Source organism: Empidonax traillii, unplaced genomic scaffold (assembly GCF_003031625.1).
Source record: "Empidonax traillii isolate 1590-97213 ecotype Southwest subspecies unplaced genomic scaffold, ASM303162v1 scaffold909:size282043, whole genome shotgun sequence".
NCBI classification, from domain to species: Eukaryota; Metazoa; Chordata; class Aves; order Passeriformes; family Tyrannidae; genus Empidonax; species Empidonax traillii.
In genome coordinates this window covers 64,806-80,218 of record NW_020956102.1, presented here as the reverse complement: position 1 = coordinate 80,218, position 15,413 = coordinate 64,806, and the positions used below count along the sequence as shown (strand labels likewise).

Genomic DNA, 15,413 nt, shown 5'->3' with positions numbered 1-15,413 from the left:
AGCAGTGGCGTGTGCCTGTCTGTCACACTCACAATTTAAGCTGTCAGCAACAAAGATACTCCAAAGCTGCTTATGGCTCTCCTCAGCCTCTGCCTGATAGCTGTTCTCATGTGACAGGCAGCCTGCCTTGGCAGCACAGAGCAAAGCCAGAGGAAGCTGGGATTTGTGTGCACTGGTGACAGGGGTGATGATGGAATCAGGTTCCACCTCATCCTCCTCTTCCCAGCTGCCTGCACTGGAAGTGCCCCTGGGGTACCCCAGCTGTAAGCACACACCCCTCCCCTGCCTCCTCCTCCTCCTGCCCCTGCACAGCTCCAGGAGCCTGGCACAGCTGGGGAAGCTCCCTGCAAGTGTTACTGGGGACAGCAAGGCATTTGCTGGCACTGCCCAGCAACCAGGGAAGGTGTCTGGGCACTGGGAGACAGCAGATGTCACTCCTGCCTTCAGGCAGGAAGATCCAAGGAATTACAGGCTGGGCAGCCCCCCTCAGTCCCCAGGGAAGTGAGGGAGTAACTAATCCTGGGAGCCAAACATATTAAAGCCCTGGGAGTCACTTCCAGCTTGGATTTAAGAATAGTCAGCATGGATTTACAGCGGGAAATTCAATGGAGGGAACACGTCCATAGGCAGCACACAGATTCCAGCTCTGCCACTGGGATACTCCACCACAAAACACACCTGATGACAACCAACACCCTGCTGGAAGCAGCTCATCAGACAGCAAAAGATCCAGGATTAAAGCTCCTTAAGCCTGGGATGGACCCTGAGCACTGCACACAACATGCTGAGATCCGGCATCTCTGCAGGAGGAAACAAACTCACCGTGCTGGGCTTCAGTTCACAAAGGGAAAATGCAGGAAAATAAGTAACAATACTGCAGGGGGAAGGGAATATCAACCAGGATCTGGTACAAATGAAAATTACTGTATTGGAGCATATAATTCACCAACAACATTGCCAGCCACACAGAAAGACAGCAGAGCTGAGAGCAGGCAGAGATGCCAGGAAAGAGGAAAAAAAAAAAAAAAAGCAAAGGAAAAACAGGAAAAATCAAAAGAAAAAAAAAATCAGCTTTCTGAAAGAAAATACTGGGAAAGGTCAAATCCTGACAGATTCTGTGAGAAAAATCTGCAAAAGGCACAGGAACAACCACATTTCTTCTCAAAGACAGCAGGAGCAGGCAGCTTCCACCAGGCTGGAAGCAACCTAAGTATTACAAATGTTCAAAACAAGGCCACAGCAGACAAACTAAATGCATTTTCCTACACTGGTGTTCACCAGGAAGGAGCTCAGAGACACAGAGGGGAAATCTCAACCTCAAGAACGAAAGGAACAAGGAACCAGCAGGGCCAGGCAGGTGCCAGGAGCTGGCCCAGGTGGAAGTGCTGTGTTGTTCCACCAGTAAAGCCCTGCCTGGATGGTGAGAACCCCAGTGTGTGATGGCAGCTCTCAGCAAGGACGCCAGGCCAGGCCCAGGCAGCTGCTGGTCCGTTCGCTGAGCAGAGCAGCAGGAGCTCCCCCAGACACCAGGCTGTGTGTGCTGCAGTTTCCTGCCCTCAGGAGGAGGCAGGGCATGACTCAGGTGTCTGGCAGAGGTGCCAGCAAGCAGCTGATCCCTGCAGGCAGGTATTGCTCTGGTGCATGTCTGGAAAGCTGCAGCCATTGCTCAGCAAGGCTCCTCAAGGGCTCCTCGGGCAACTGCACTGGCATCAGATAGCAGGGATGGCGTTCCCATGGAAAAGGCAGGGATGAAAGGGAAGAACAATTAGTCAGCTCTCCACACGAACAAGAGAACTGCCATGGAGACAACCTGCCCTGACTGTTGTCCCCTCCCTGCCTGGGTGTGTTCAGCACCTGTTTCTGTCTCCAAACTACCCCAGGAGCCCTCAAGGTATAAGCAGGCCATGGGAACTCAAGGCAGTGCCAGTCCCCGAAATGCAGAGCGTGGCCTGCCGTGAACTCCTGCAGCACCAAGCAGTGACTCCTCCCTGCCCAGCCCCCAGGGTGTGCAGATGAAGATGGACAGCAGCACCCTGGGCTTCAACCAACCAGCTCCCCGCTGCAAGGTCACATCCACACCCCGAGCAGCCCAGCCCTGTGTGGGACCGTCCCCAAGGCCACCGTGGGGGGACACACGAGGTACAGGCACTGCAGGGCTGGCTGGGGCTGCTTCCAGGGATCTGCAATGCAGCACTGACTCCAGCCTTCAGCAGGAACACCAGGAGCTTCCCCGTGCTCTGCAAAGCAATTTACAGCATCTGCTCCCACCAAGCACAGGCTGCTGCCTGGGGGAGCGCTCAGTGCTGCAAACAAGCAGCTCTCAGGAGGATCAGCCTGGCCAGAACCACGGCCAGCTGCTCACCCAGCACTCCTCAGGGCTCTGCTTCCTGCAGACTTGCACCAGTGCCATGCCCAGGGCTCTGGGAGCCAGAGGAACAACAGCCCCTGCTGCAGGGCTGGCAGCTGGGTCCCCCCAGGACCTGAGGAAATGAAGGTTTCTATAATGCATGAGCTGCAGTGCTCAGTGCAGGTATTTTTGTAACTCAATTACTTTGGAAAAAAAAAAATCTGCCAGGGGAAAACCACCATTTGAACAGAGCAGGACACTTCCCTGTCCAAATGCACACACTTTCACCTGCTGCTGGCTCTAAAAGTTCTGCTCATTTGGGGTTTCTGGGGGGGTGGGTTTGATCTGGTTTGCCTTTTTATACTCAAGCTGGGCTCGTGAAATCCCACCCTGAAGGGCCAGGACAGGTGCCAGGGCAGCAGAGCTGAGTGACAGCACAGAGGCAGGTCCTGAACACCCTGAGTCCAGCCCCACTGTGCCCTCCACCCTCGGCAGAGTTCACCTGGGGCAGGTATTTTATCTGGGTGGATCAGTCAAGTCTCTCCTTTAACATTTTTTTTCCAGTTTTCAACCCCTCTCCTGCCTTGTGCTGCACGTGATACTCCCTTCCTGTTGCAACTAATTACTCCTGTCTACAACCTACCACCTGAATTCTGGGAGAGCCTCCCTAAAGCTGCACCAAAGCACAGAAACCAAACGTGTTAATTGGCTGCTTTGAATACAGAACCCTCCTGTGTGGGCTGAGCTGAAAAATTCCTCTATTTTCTACCTTTCTCACAGAAGTAAAACCCAGAGCTGGGTTCTATCAGCTACCCCAGAGCTGTAATTAAAGAATCCAACTTGTTGTGCCCACACTCTGGCTGCCTTTCCCTTTTTGTCTTGGTGCTTGAAAACCCTGAGAACAAGAGGGAGTTCTCCTGACTCTGCTCTGCACTCCCATAGGATGTGACAGTGAGAAGATGCCCCGAGTACCGCAATTAAATGATAAAAGTGTTTCTGAAATAGTTCAAACATCCCAGCTGTGCAACAGGAACAACAGCAAAACCAAAACAAACAAGCAACAGCACAAAAAGGCCTGAAGTCCTTCATTAAAAGATTGATCCTGTTAGTTAAGCAGCTGCAGTTCCCAAGGAAGAAATGCTTCAGAGAAAGTCAGAATTATTTTAGCCCCTCCCATTCCAAGAGCCACACTTAAAGTTTTGGTCTCTAAAGACATGGGAGTTTTATTAATTAACCTCCTGTATTGACCCTCCCAAATCTGAAATGCCACTGCCCCTCCACCCAAGCTCTGAGAGCCACTCCCCTGGGGTTCAAAGCTGCCAGAGCAGCAGTGCACACTTACTGCCCAGACTGGAAGTCCTTCTCGTTCACCACAGCACAGTTGGTCAAGGACAGCTCATCTGTGGGACATCTCGCTGCTTGCATAGGCTGGGGGGGAGAGAGAGGGGGGAAAAGTCAACCCAAATGCTGTTTTTCTGGTGCTAAGCCAAGCCTCGAGCCTTCTGTCAACCCCTAAAGCACAAAACAGCTCTCGTGGGTCCTGGCACAGTCAGTGTCCATTGGTATCCACAAGTTCCTCTCCCTCACCCAGGATTCTCCCAGCGCTGCTGTGTCACAGGTACTTCCACCCCAAAGCTCTGCACTTGGATTTTCTCCCCTACCTCCAGAAAATGCCCACTAACAGGACACTGGGATGTTCTGATATTCTGCTCTGGAGCAACCCTAGAGCACAGTGTGACCCTCCTGCTTCCCAGAAAACTGGGATTTGAGCACATCCCCTCTGGATGTTCACCACAAACTGGGATTTGAGCACATCCCCTCTGGATGTTCACCACCTTCACAGAGTACAGCACTGAGGGTCCACAGGAAGGTTTAACCCCACCCCAGAATCCCTTTATGGCACTTCTCAAAAGAAACATCACAGAATACCATGATGCAAATACTTCCTACTTTATAGGAAACATCCCAGATCCATAAAACACAGAAGACAATTAAGTTAAAGAGTCAGTTCCAGCCTATCACTAAAAAAAAAAAGTTACTGCAATAAATTTGGTAGAGATGTCCTCCTCCCTTCTTTTATTTTTTAAAATTAAAGGACCAATTTTATTTCAACAGGATGCGTTCATTTTTGTCCCTTCCACTGTTACTCATGAATCAGCAGCTGAAAACTCAAATCCCAGCGCTGCCAGCCCCATCCCCACCACGAGGCAGGATGGATCACACACAGGGAGCTCAGCACAGGAACCTCAGCCCCGTCCTGCACCTCCCTCACCCCATCTGCTTCTGCAGATTATTGCAAAAAACAATGGCTGAGCGACAAAGATTGGGAACAAAATGCCTCCAGAACTGGGGAAAAGGACGGCAAAAGCAAGATGTTTCTATCATTAGCTATGGACTGAATAAATTCAATTTGGGGAAAAGCTAAACTTGCCCCCAGGGTGTCATTTCCAGAATTAAGGCACAACCACCTCTTACCAGATACAAATTTATAGGCAGTGCAACAGAAACCATTTGACAGTGTCACCCCACTGCCAACAGCAATCCAGGCTGGGTTGTCCTCTTTAGGACACCCTTAAACCCCAGTACGAGCACAGGAACACAGGGATCCCAACACACACGTGCAGATGGTTTCCCAAGGGTTGTTCCCTTCCTCCCCCAGCCCCTCTGTGCTGAGGATCAGAGAAAACCCCTCCAGAGCAGCCTCCAGCAGCCAGTCTGCCCCAGAGCTCCCCCCAGCTCCTCCTGTCACCATGGGATTTGTCTCAGGTCCTTGATATTTAGATCAGGCCCAATTCATTACTCCTCCTGAAGGATGCTCAGCTGCCCTTGGCGTGTGTGACAGCACAGGAGGATTTCATTTCCAGCCCTGAAACAGATTTATCTGCCTGAACGTGAGGTGTAATAAGAGACTCAAATAAAATACACGACTCTAATAAAATACACGACGTCAATGGATTTCTGAGAGCCACAGCCTGCCTGCTGAGCCTCACTGGCTCGGGCACCTCACATAAAATACTCATTTTATCACCTCTCCCTCCATCTGCAGGGACGGGCTGGTGAAGGACATGCCCGGATAAAACGCATTAGGAGGGATATTTTGGGAGAAAATAGAGCATGGAGTTCCTGGATTAAACCCTGTTACAGCACTAGTCCTCAGCTGCGTTTTTAATCCTCAGTGACAAACTGCTTCCTGCACCAAGCTGCTGCTGTCCTGCAGCATTCCCGGGCTCCCCTGCAGCATTCCCGGGCTCCCCTGCAGCATTCCCGGGCTCTCCTGCATTCCCAGGCTCCCCTGCAGCATTCCCGGGCTCCCCTGCAGCATTCCCGGGCTCCCCTGCAGCATTCCCGGGCTCCCCTGCAGCATTCCCGGGCTCCCCTGCAGCTGGAACACTTTTCCTCAGGAAATGCACAGACCCCCCCGGGGTGTGTTTCCAATCCATCCAGCTGTGCGGGAGGGTGGGTGATGGCAGAGCACCCTGGGGTGTCTGACACGGCAGATAACACCTTGCAGCACCAGCACCGACCGTGCCAGCCTCATCCCCCCGGGCAGGAGCCCAGTTCTCCCTGGCAATGACCAGCATTTCAGGTGGCAGTTCTACTCCCAGTTCTCCAGCACGTGCCTTCCTCAGGCTCCAGCATTCTGAAGTCCTTCAGCTCATTGTCAATAACCTGCAAAGGTTTGAACACCCCACACACACAGGAGAGGGGCGGCACTGCCAGGTGTGGGTTCCACTGCGAGGGACACCTTGAGGAAATCGGGACATGGAAAAGGCGAGGATTGAACTGGAAAGCTGCCAGGCAGGAGGGAGGAACTCACTGGTCCAGGGAGATGCAGGGGCTTCCTCTTCCCTGCCCTCCCCAGAGAGCTCAGATCCCAGAAGCTGCTGCTCACAAGGACAGGGACACGGGCTGCTCCTGAGGAACTTTTCCCGGCATCAAAGCAGCAGTCCAGGGCTGGAACAGGCCAGTGGGGGCACTGTCAGGAACACTTTAAGCTCTCACATTTTGGGTTCCAGCCTCCCAGGACACCAGCCCCAGGACTCCTGGAACCTGCCCCTCTCCAGGCAGCAGGGGGAGTATTCCCAGGAAATCTCAGAGTGTGGTTACACCAGCTCATTCTGAGCCAACTGGCAGGGACACAGCACACTGGCAACTGGGCAAGGCACAGCTCTGACCAAGCAGAGAGCAGCTCCTGCAGGTGACAGCAGATGCCACCTGCCCCTCGGGCTGGAGGTGACCCACATACACCCTCTCAGGTTGCCATTATACCCGTGCCCACAATAAGGATAAATCAGCTTTAAAGAAGGCAAATTAGGCTTAAATCAGGCAAAAGAATCTTCCCTGCTTCCGGGTCTCGTGGTTTACCAAAGCAGTGACTCCGAGGACAGGGAAGTCCCAGGGAGGTGCCTGCACACCTGAGGCAGAGCCTTCCCTCAAAAGCACCCCCTGCTCCAGCATCACCACCCAGCACCCCCAACAAACCCAGCACAGACTCCTCCTGTTTGCCAGGACAAAAACAAGCCCACGTGATGCACTGGCAAGTCTCACTCTGGGAGATGAAGGTGAAGGACCCCACCTTTGAGGCTCTGACAAAGCAGGTGCCCCAACTGCTGTGCTGCCCCAGGAGGCTCAGTGACACTGGCATTTATTTTATTTTTACAAAGAAAAGTCACCCCAAAGAACAAACAGCTTCATAGTAGAAACAATCACCACAACAGTTGATCTTTCAGAGGTTTTTCCCAAAGCTGCCTGGATTCTGGTTTTCCTCCACAAAAAACACAGCACCTCTGGGCTGCACACAGGGGACAAGCAGCAGCACCAGAGATGAGCTGCAGAGCTGGGACAGCAATGGCAGGAGACAAACAGGCTTAAAAAATGGGTGTAGAGCAACAATGACGCCTGCACAGCTCCTGGAGGGCAGGGAAGAACGGGAGGAAGCTGCTCTGTGACAGCCCGCAGCGGGAAACAGCAAAGACAAAACCAAACCTCCCCTAAGAAACTCAGTGGTGTTTATGAAAGGAATGACAAGCTATTGCCTCCTTCAGAGACCAGGAGTTGTCCTAAATGTTGTCACTCTAAAATGTAAAAAAAAAAAACACCAAACCCAAACAACTTACCTAAGGAAGCTTACTAGCCTGCAGAAGGTTTTACTGTGCATCTTAAAAAAATACTGAATAAAGCTTCCACAGCCACAGGGAGAGTTCAAACACCTACAGAGAACTTTTTGGAGCAGCAGGCCTGGCCAGACAGGCCTTTCCAGACCTGCAGTTGCTGTGCTGGCAGGACAAGCTGCTGTCCCTGGAACGAGAAGCCTGACTCCCTGCTCAGGCCTGGCTGTTCCACCTGCTCCATCTGACCTCTGTTTGCTTTGCTGAAAGCTTTCATTCTCTTCAGGAAGGAGCTGCATTCTCCACCAACAACCAATAAATACCGATTTTCTCTTCCCGGTAAAGAGGAACAAATCTCCAATTTACATTACTCAAAGCCAGGGAACTGAACGAGCCGACACCAAGGCAGCCTCCGTGGAGTCCAGAGGAGGAGGGGAGATGAGATCCATCCCCGCTGCCCACGCCCACCGGGACCCGCCCACGCCGTGAATCATCCCCCCGTGATCTGCCAGCAACGCAAACCCAAACAGCTGAAAACAGGAGGCAGGGAAGAGCTGCCATCACCCCCTCCCGCATCCCCCGGGGCTGGGAGCTGAACCAGGCACGTCGTGCCCTGCGAACAGCGCTCTGTCCTGGCACAGCAGGGCCATGGGGGCAGCAGGGACACTTCTCGTGGCCACTCTCCATCCACCCGCACGTTCCCGTGTCTCGGTGTGGGAGCAGCTCCCCGCGGGCACGGGCAGCGATCTGGAATTGCTTCCATCCTGGCACTTGACACCTGGCACTTTGTCGGGGCAGCCACGGAGGGATTGTTGGTTTGCAGAGAGGCAGCTGCTGCTTCCCTTCGTTATCAAAGCTGGCAGGAACTCGGCTGTGCGAGGGCAGCTCTGTCACTGCAACACTGTTCACCTGGGGCACTGAGGAGGGGGCTCACCCCTTGGGGAATTGCTACTTGTTGTGTTTCGCCTAAACCTCTTTAAAAATGCCCAGGGAATGAACCCCCAGCAGCCAGTGCAAGGTCAGCTCAGGACACCTCATGGATGCAAATTTCTTCCCATTTATTTAGCAAAGCTACCCAACAACAGCAACAAGGTTAAAAATATCTGTAGACTCGGAATGTGCCTTGTGAACACCCTGATGCTGCTGCCCCTGAGTATTTCCAGCTCACCCCAGCACTGACACCTGGCACTGAACTCCCCAGGACTGACTGATGTACCCAACACCACCCAGTCAGGAGAAATTTGTGTTTAAAACGTATTGGTTGTAAGTGTTTCTGTTTTTTCTCCACAGGAAGCACATCACACAACTCCAGGGCATCCATTACTCCAGATCTTCTGATAGAAGGTCATTGCTTTATTGCATCCCAGGAGACCAGAGGGACGTGGTAAATCTCCTTGTGCTGCAAACCTTTGACCTCCCTGCAGGGAGGCTCTGCCTGCACAGGAAGAAACCCAGCATCCTAGTCACTAGTTTAGTTTGTCACTAAACTCTGCTCTCTGCCCTGCTGCCTCCTGAGAGCATCATCAGAACCCTGTCCTTCCAAACCCAAGGTTGCTGTCACTGCTCCAGCTCTCCCTAAAGCTCATCCCCTCTCCCACCTGGGCACAGCCACCACCTCCTGGATCAGGAGGAGATCCCAGCGTGAGCAGAGGACCCACATTTTAGCTGTGACGTAAACAGAGGGATCAATGCTGATCTCATTGCACTGTGTCCTGCCTGTTGGGTAATTCAGTAAAATGGGATATATAAAATAGTCACTGCTTTCCAGGGACTGGTTTTGTGTAGACTCAAACAGATCTGATTTTATGACACAATTCACCCTCCTGAGCCACAGGGTCTTGTCCTGAGTGACCTTTGTGCTCTGAGGCACAGGACACAGAACAGGAGAGGGAGAGACAAGATCTTGCAGTACTGTGGGGGAAAAGAAAGGTTAAAAAAGTAATACTTCAGAAATTCCCACTTGAAATGATCCTCAAAAGGATTCTCTGATTTTTTTACAGGTGTTTTTTTTTTTTCCTACTAAGAAAAATTCTGAACTAAATTTAATCATCCTGGCCTGTCCACATAAGTAAAGAGGTACCAGCACCCCTCAAAACTGGGGGTGGGGAGGCAGAACAGACATCTCCCTACTGCACTGAGTTTTTAAGCACATGCTGCTTCTGCAAGACCAAGACAGGCAATAAATTAATCAGAGGCGACAGGGTCAGATATCCTGTGCCCACAAACATTCACATGGTCACACTCTTATCAGCATTTTATTTTAAATCATTTTAGATTTTTTTTTAAATTCTAATAATCTATGTGACTCTATTCTGATTCAGCAAGGGCTTTCCAAAGGCAGGAGCCCTACAAGTAGGTCACAAGTCCATCTCAGATGGTTTCACAGGACAGGTATACGGGGTTGCAGAAGTGATCTCAGAAACACAGGCTGAGATTGAGTTATCATCTCCCATTTCCCAAAAAACACTGCTACACATCTATTTCTTCATATTACACATTAGGAAACACTAAAAAAAGCTAAGTGATGCTGGCAGGCTCAGTGCAGGCTGCGAGAAGGAACCCAGTTGATTCCCAAACGTTTCTCCAGTTGCCTGACGACGCCTGCAGCTCTGAGGGATGCTTCCATATGTCATCAGAAACCAGACCCTACAGCTTTAACCCATAAACATAAACCCCAACCCTCATCCTTTCAAAGGCTCTACCAAGCTACCCAAGCTCAAACTGTTCTGTTTGGGTTTGAAACACTTTTAAATAATTTAAGCCAACGATAAGCCACGTGTTATTTATTGCCTAGCGCTGGTTCAGGTATATTATATAGATTAGATGTTAGAAAGAAATTCCTCCCTGGGAGGGTGGGCAGGCCCTGGCACAGGTTGCCCAGAGAAGCTGTGGCTGCCCCTGGATCCCTGGAATGTCCAAGGCCAGGCTGGAACAACCTGGGCTGGTGGAAGGTGTCCCTGCCCAGGAATGGATGGGCTTTAAGGTCCTTCCAAGCCCAACCATTCCGTGACTCTGTGATGACTGCAGGGACACAGGGGAGCAGGGTTAGCCCAGCAATGCCTTCAGCAGCCTGAACACCAGGGACAGGGCCTGTCCCCCACCCACTCCTGCTACACTCTAACAGTTGGTATCAACAGACCTTTCTTCTCAGCCTCGGCTCTCTGAGCCCTGCTCTGCAGGTGAGACAACACCCAGCAGTGACACCAAACTATCTCCAACTCAGTGCAACGGCAATATGAGAACAAACAGGGCAGTGCCGTGACTGGGCTGAAGGCAACGCTGCTCCAAACGAGCCCCAAAGAGCAGAGAAAGGAAAGGAAATTGGAAGGGTTACACTGATGATACCCTAAAACCAGCCACTACTTCAGTCACCACCAACTGCTGCACCAGTTCAGCTTCCACAAATCTGATATTCCTTACAGGCCACCACAGCAGTGTCTCTGGTGGGGATGCACACTGCCACAGGAGCAGCAGCCTGCCCCACCTGCCAGGGGGACCTGCCCTGCCTCCCTGCCCCACACCAGCCTCCTGCTGGACCCACGGCCCCACACTGGCTGGTACCAGGCACAGAAGTCAATCTGGCCTCTTCACGTCCCTCTGGGAACTAATTCCTAACGAGGTTCCAATCAATTAGGCACAGACAGTACCAGTGAACTTCCAGGGGTCCCGTTGGTACAAGGGATCAGTAATCAGACACAGCAGCTTCCCAACACTGCCTCTCCTGCAGCAGCCTCTGGCTGATGCCCTGCTAAGCCTCCCTGCTCTGCCTGTGTGCCTAATGATTCCCATGCAGAGAGATCCAGAATAAATTATTGCAGAAACAGCCATTATTTCTAATCATCATAAACTGTTTTTCCTGTAAACTTCAATCACTGCTAATCACCGTCTCTTCCCCGCCATGGAGGAACCCGGTGCAATTAGGGGAGCAGAGCAACACACCTGAAACAGCACCACAATTAATCACATTTGGCTTATCACTCCCCTAAATTATTCCAACTGTTACACCAAGTTTCAATATTTTGTCTCCCTGGCACCTGACGAGAGCCATTCCTTTCTCCCCGTGAGGGTGCACGTGCACAAATCGACCCACACCAGCCCAGCAAAAGGGATTAAGCTCTGAATCACATTTGCAGCACAGATTTGCAGGGCAGGAGGAGTCACTGAAGCTCCTGAACAGGTTTAAGCACCTGTTAGAAACGCTGACAACAGGAGAGCATCGGTGTTGCAGCATCAGCCTCACCTGTTGCGTGCACAGAGCTCTCACACACCCCCACTGCCTGTTCCTCATTTACAGACGGGGTCACACAGCTCCAGGGACACATCCATCCTGCTCTCCCTGACTCCTCACCCTTCCCAGGGGCAGCTCCTCTGGTAGCTCCCATCAACAGCTTCAACACTCCAAAGGATCAGATCCAGCTCGGAGAACGAGATGGAAAATTCAGCCTAAGAACCCTCCTCACGGTGTTAAATAACCTGATGATTCTGCAACAGCTGCGTCTGAAGGTAAATCGTGAAAACACTCAACAGCAAGAAGCTTCCTGGTAACCCAAGCAGGGCATCACCCATCAAACTGCCAGATTAGGAGGCAAGTGAACACCAATCTTTCCCTTAAATTTGCATAGATCCCTCTTTCTTCCATCAGCCTTCCAAGCTGGCCAAATAAAGGCACATTTTTTCAGGTTTTCAGCAGCACCAAAGCTCACAGCAGCAGGAGGGGTCGGGGCTGATCCTTTTCCTTCCTGCCCACATCCCCAGTCAGCAGCCCCAGCACTCAGGACACGAAGACTCCTGAAGCCACAGAGAGTTCTCTGGTGACCCAGCAGGGCTGGGAGGGCTCAGGGGAGCAGGGCCAGGCAGCACCACTGCAGCCAGGCTGGGCTGGGCTTCAGGGAGCCTCAGAACCCTGCTCAGCCTGGGTTAAATCATCCTGCCCCTGACCAGAGCTCTGGGCTCCCACTGGGGACACAGAAAGCTAAAAAAAAGCCACTCAGGGCACACACATTTTTTTCCCTGGGCTGGTGCAAAGGGTGAGACAAAGAAAAAGGTGCAAGGGAGGAAGTGAGACCAGGAATGTGGAGCAGAAGCTCTTTAAACAAGAGACAGAGCACAAAATACGGGGTTTTTCCCCAATTACTCAGCACATTTTGGGGTGGCTCTGGAGCACCTGTGATGCACAGCACGTCCCTGGGCCAGACTTCTCAGCCCTGCTCTGCAGCACAGCCCTGCACCAGCTGCCCTCCCGCCACCACCCAAACACGGCACGAAAACACTCGGAAGAAACGATTCTCCAAGGTTTCCATCCCTCGATTGTTTGGCCAAGGGACAAGATTCCAGCTGGAGGCAGTGAAAAATGTGACTTTCCCAGGCTGATATCCAGCAAAGCATGACTGAGCTCCTGGCAAAGGGCAGAGCGATCCCAACACATCCTGCAGCACCCGGACACCTGCAACAGAGGGGATGGACAGGGCACCACGGCAAGGGATTCCACAGGCAAGGCTGGGCCTTCACATTTTAAGGCTCTTCTGGCCACTTCCTGATGTGATCTGTGGCCAGTAAGGGATCTTTTAGTTTTTAAATAAATAAGGAACAAAACCACTGCACAACCCTTGAGGGGTTTTTACCCAGCACGACGTGAACCCACATCACAAAACTGTGCCTGGCTGGTCCTCGCAGGGCAGAGGAGCGAATCTCCCCATGTCCCACAGCACCCAGGGGTCACTGGGGCCTTACAGCACCCTCAGGGCACCCCAGAATCCACCCACACACCCCATCCTCACGAAGGGAACAGGGGCACCCACCCTCACAAAGGCTGCTCAGGGAATCCCACAATCGTGCCCCACATCCCAGACCACCAAGGGGTCACCCCCCTCCCTCACAGCATCCCTGGAGGTCCCTGCCCCACAGCCCACAGGGAGAGGGGGTCACCACAGCCCCAGAGCACCCCAGGGCACCCTAAATCCTGAGAGCAGCACCCCCAGACCACCAGGGCTTCACTGCACTCTCGGGGGACCCCACGGTCCTGCCCCACACCCGCTAAGGAAAGGGGTCACCCCAAGCTCTGGGTGCCCCCAGGAAGCCTTAAACACTCACCCCACAGCACCCAGGGGTCACCAGAGCCCCACAGCACGCCCAGAACACCCCAAAATCCTGCCCTGCATCCCACAGGGCCACTGCAACCCCATGGAAACCCCACGGGAACCTTAAATCCTGCCGCATACACGCAGGGACAGGGGTCACCCTGGTCCCACAGGGATCCTGAGGGATCCCCCCGGTGCAGTGCCCACCCCCTACACCCGCAAGGGGCCACCCCGACCTCGCAGCGGCCCCGGGGACCCCAAACCCTGCCCACAGGGAGAGGGGTCACGGCCGAGGGAACCCACAGCCCTGTCCCACACGCCACATCATCACAGGGCCACCCCCCTCAGCCTCAGGGGAAAACACAGCGACAGGGGTCACCCTGAGCCCCCCACACGGCCGGGGCGGGGGGTCCCCACACCCTCACAGGACCCATAGAGCCCCCCACACCGCCGAGGGGAAGGGTGGCCACAACCGCAGAGCACCCCCAGGGGACCCGGAGGGGCTGCGAGGAGCCCGTGGAGCCGCAGGGGGAAAGGAGCGGGTCAGAGGAGCGGGGCAGGGCACGGGGCCGCTCCGACCCCTCACACTCACCCTGCCCGCCATGTTGCCGCAGCGCCGACACAGAGCCCTCCCCGCGGCCGCCAGGGGGCGGGGCGGAGCAGGCGCGCGGGCAGGGGGCGGGGTCATAGGGAACACGCCACGCCCCCCGCGCGATGTACAGTCTTCTATTGGCTGTTCTGCCCGTCGCTCACAGTGATTGACAGCAGTGCCCGCCCTGTGAGCCGGCTGCGTGGGGCCGGGCGTGCTGCTGTCAGTCAGCGGGAGCGCTGAGGGGATTGGTCCGTGGGATGGGGTGGGCGGGGACGCGAGGAGTGGGCGGGGCCTGGGGCTCCCGGGAATTCCGCGTGGGAGCGGGATGCGCTTGGGATGGAGATACGGGATGGGAACGGGATGGGACCGGGATGGGACTCGTATAGAGCACGGGATGGGACATGGGGTGGGAACGGGATGGGACACAGGATGAGACACTGAATGGGATAAGGATGGGACCGGGATGGGATCGGGATGGGGCTGGGATGGGACACGGGTGTGCCCGAACGGCCCAGGATGGCAATCTGGAGGGGCCGTGGTGGTGCCGGGCTGGTCCTGATCCTGGTCCCGGTCCCGGTCCCGGTCCCGTCCCGCGGTCAGCGCGGTGTGAGGGTGAGCGGGGCCGGGCTGCCAGACAGCCTCTGCTTTAATTCTTTAAATTCTTTCATTTTGTTTTAATTTAATTTAATTTTTTAAAAAATTAATATTCATTATTATTTCTAATATTTAAATAGTGTGATTTCACTATCTTAATAGCATTAATATATTTTTATAATTTATAAGATTTATTACATCTTTCTATATCTATATATCATATTTTTATAATTATATTGAATATATTAAATATTATATATTACATCTTATATCTTTATATAATTATATATAATATAGTTATATAATTTAATAATTTAATAATATTACCTTTTAATATTTTTAAATTGTTTTAATTGAATTCCGTTTTAATTTAATTCTTAATCTAGCTTTAATAGGGAGCTTTAGTGCCTTCCCAGCCTGTCCCAGCACCTTCCTGGGGGGACTGACAGCAGGATAAAACATTCATGCTGACTGTGACTGCCGGTTTGCTGCCTCAAACAGGTCCCAGAGCCAGCTGTGCCCCAAGGAGAATGCCCAGTCCATGGAAAACTGGCCCTGGGGGCACTTTAACCCAGAGGGACAGGTGGCTCAGGCCATGGATGGGCCTCAGTGCAGAGCACAGGCCTCGGGGATGAAGAAATGGGGTCGGTGCCTCAATCTGCAGTGAGGCAGTGGCTGTGCTTCCCCACCTTTCA

General features: G+C 53.1%; 1 protein-coding gene across 1 annotated transcript in view; it reads right to left on the bottom strand.

Annotated features, from left to right (window-relative positions):
• The window catches only part of NSF (N-ethylmaleimide sensitive factor, vesicle fusing ATPase), a 63,269-nt gene extending 49,070 nt beyond the window's left edge, over positions 1-14,199 (bottom strand). The window contains exons 1-2 of the mRNA XM_027902766.1: positions 14,125-14,199; positions 3,690-3,775 (exon numbers count right to left, since the gene is read on the bottom strand). Of these exons, the coding sequence (XP_027758567.1) occupies positions 3,690-3,775; positions 14,125-14,136 (98 nt within the window). The 5' untranslated portion in view covers positions 14,137-14,199. The remainder of the gene's footprint in view (positions 1-3,689; positions 3,776-14,124) is intronic.
• Between the last annotated feature and the right edge of the window lie 1,214 nt (positions 14,200-15,413).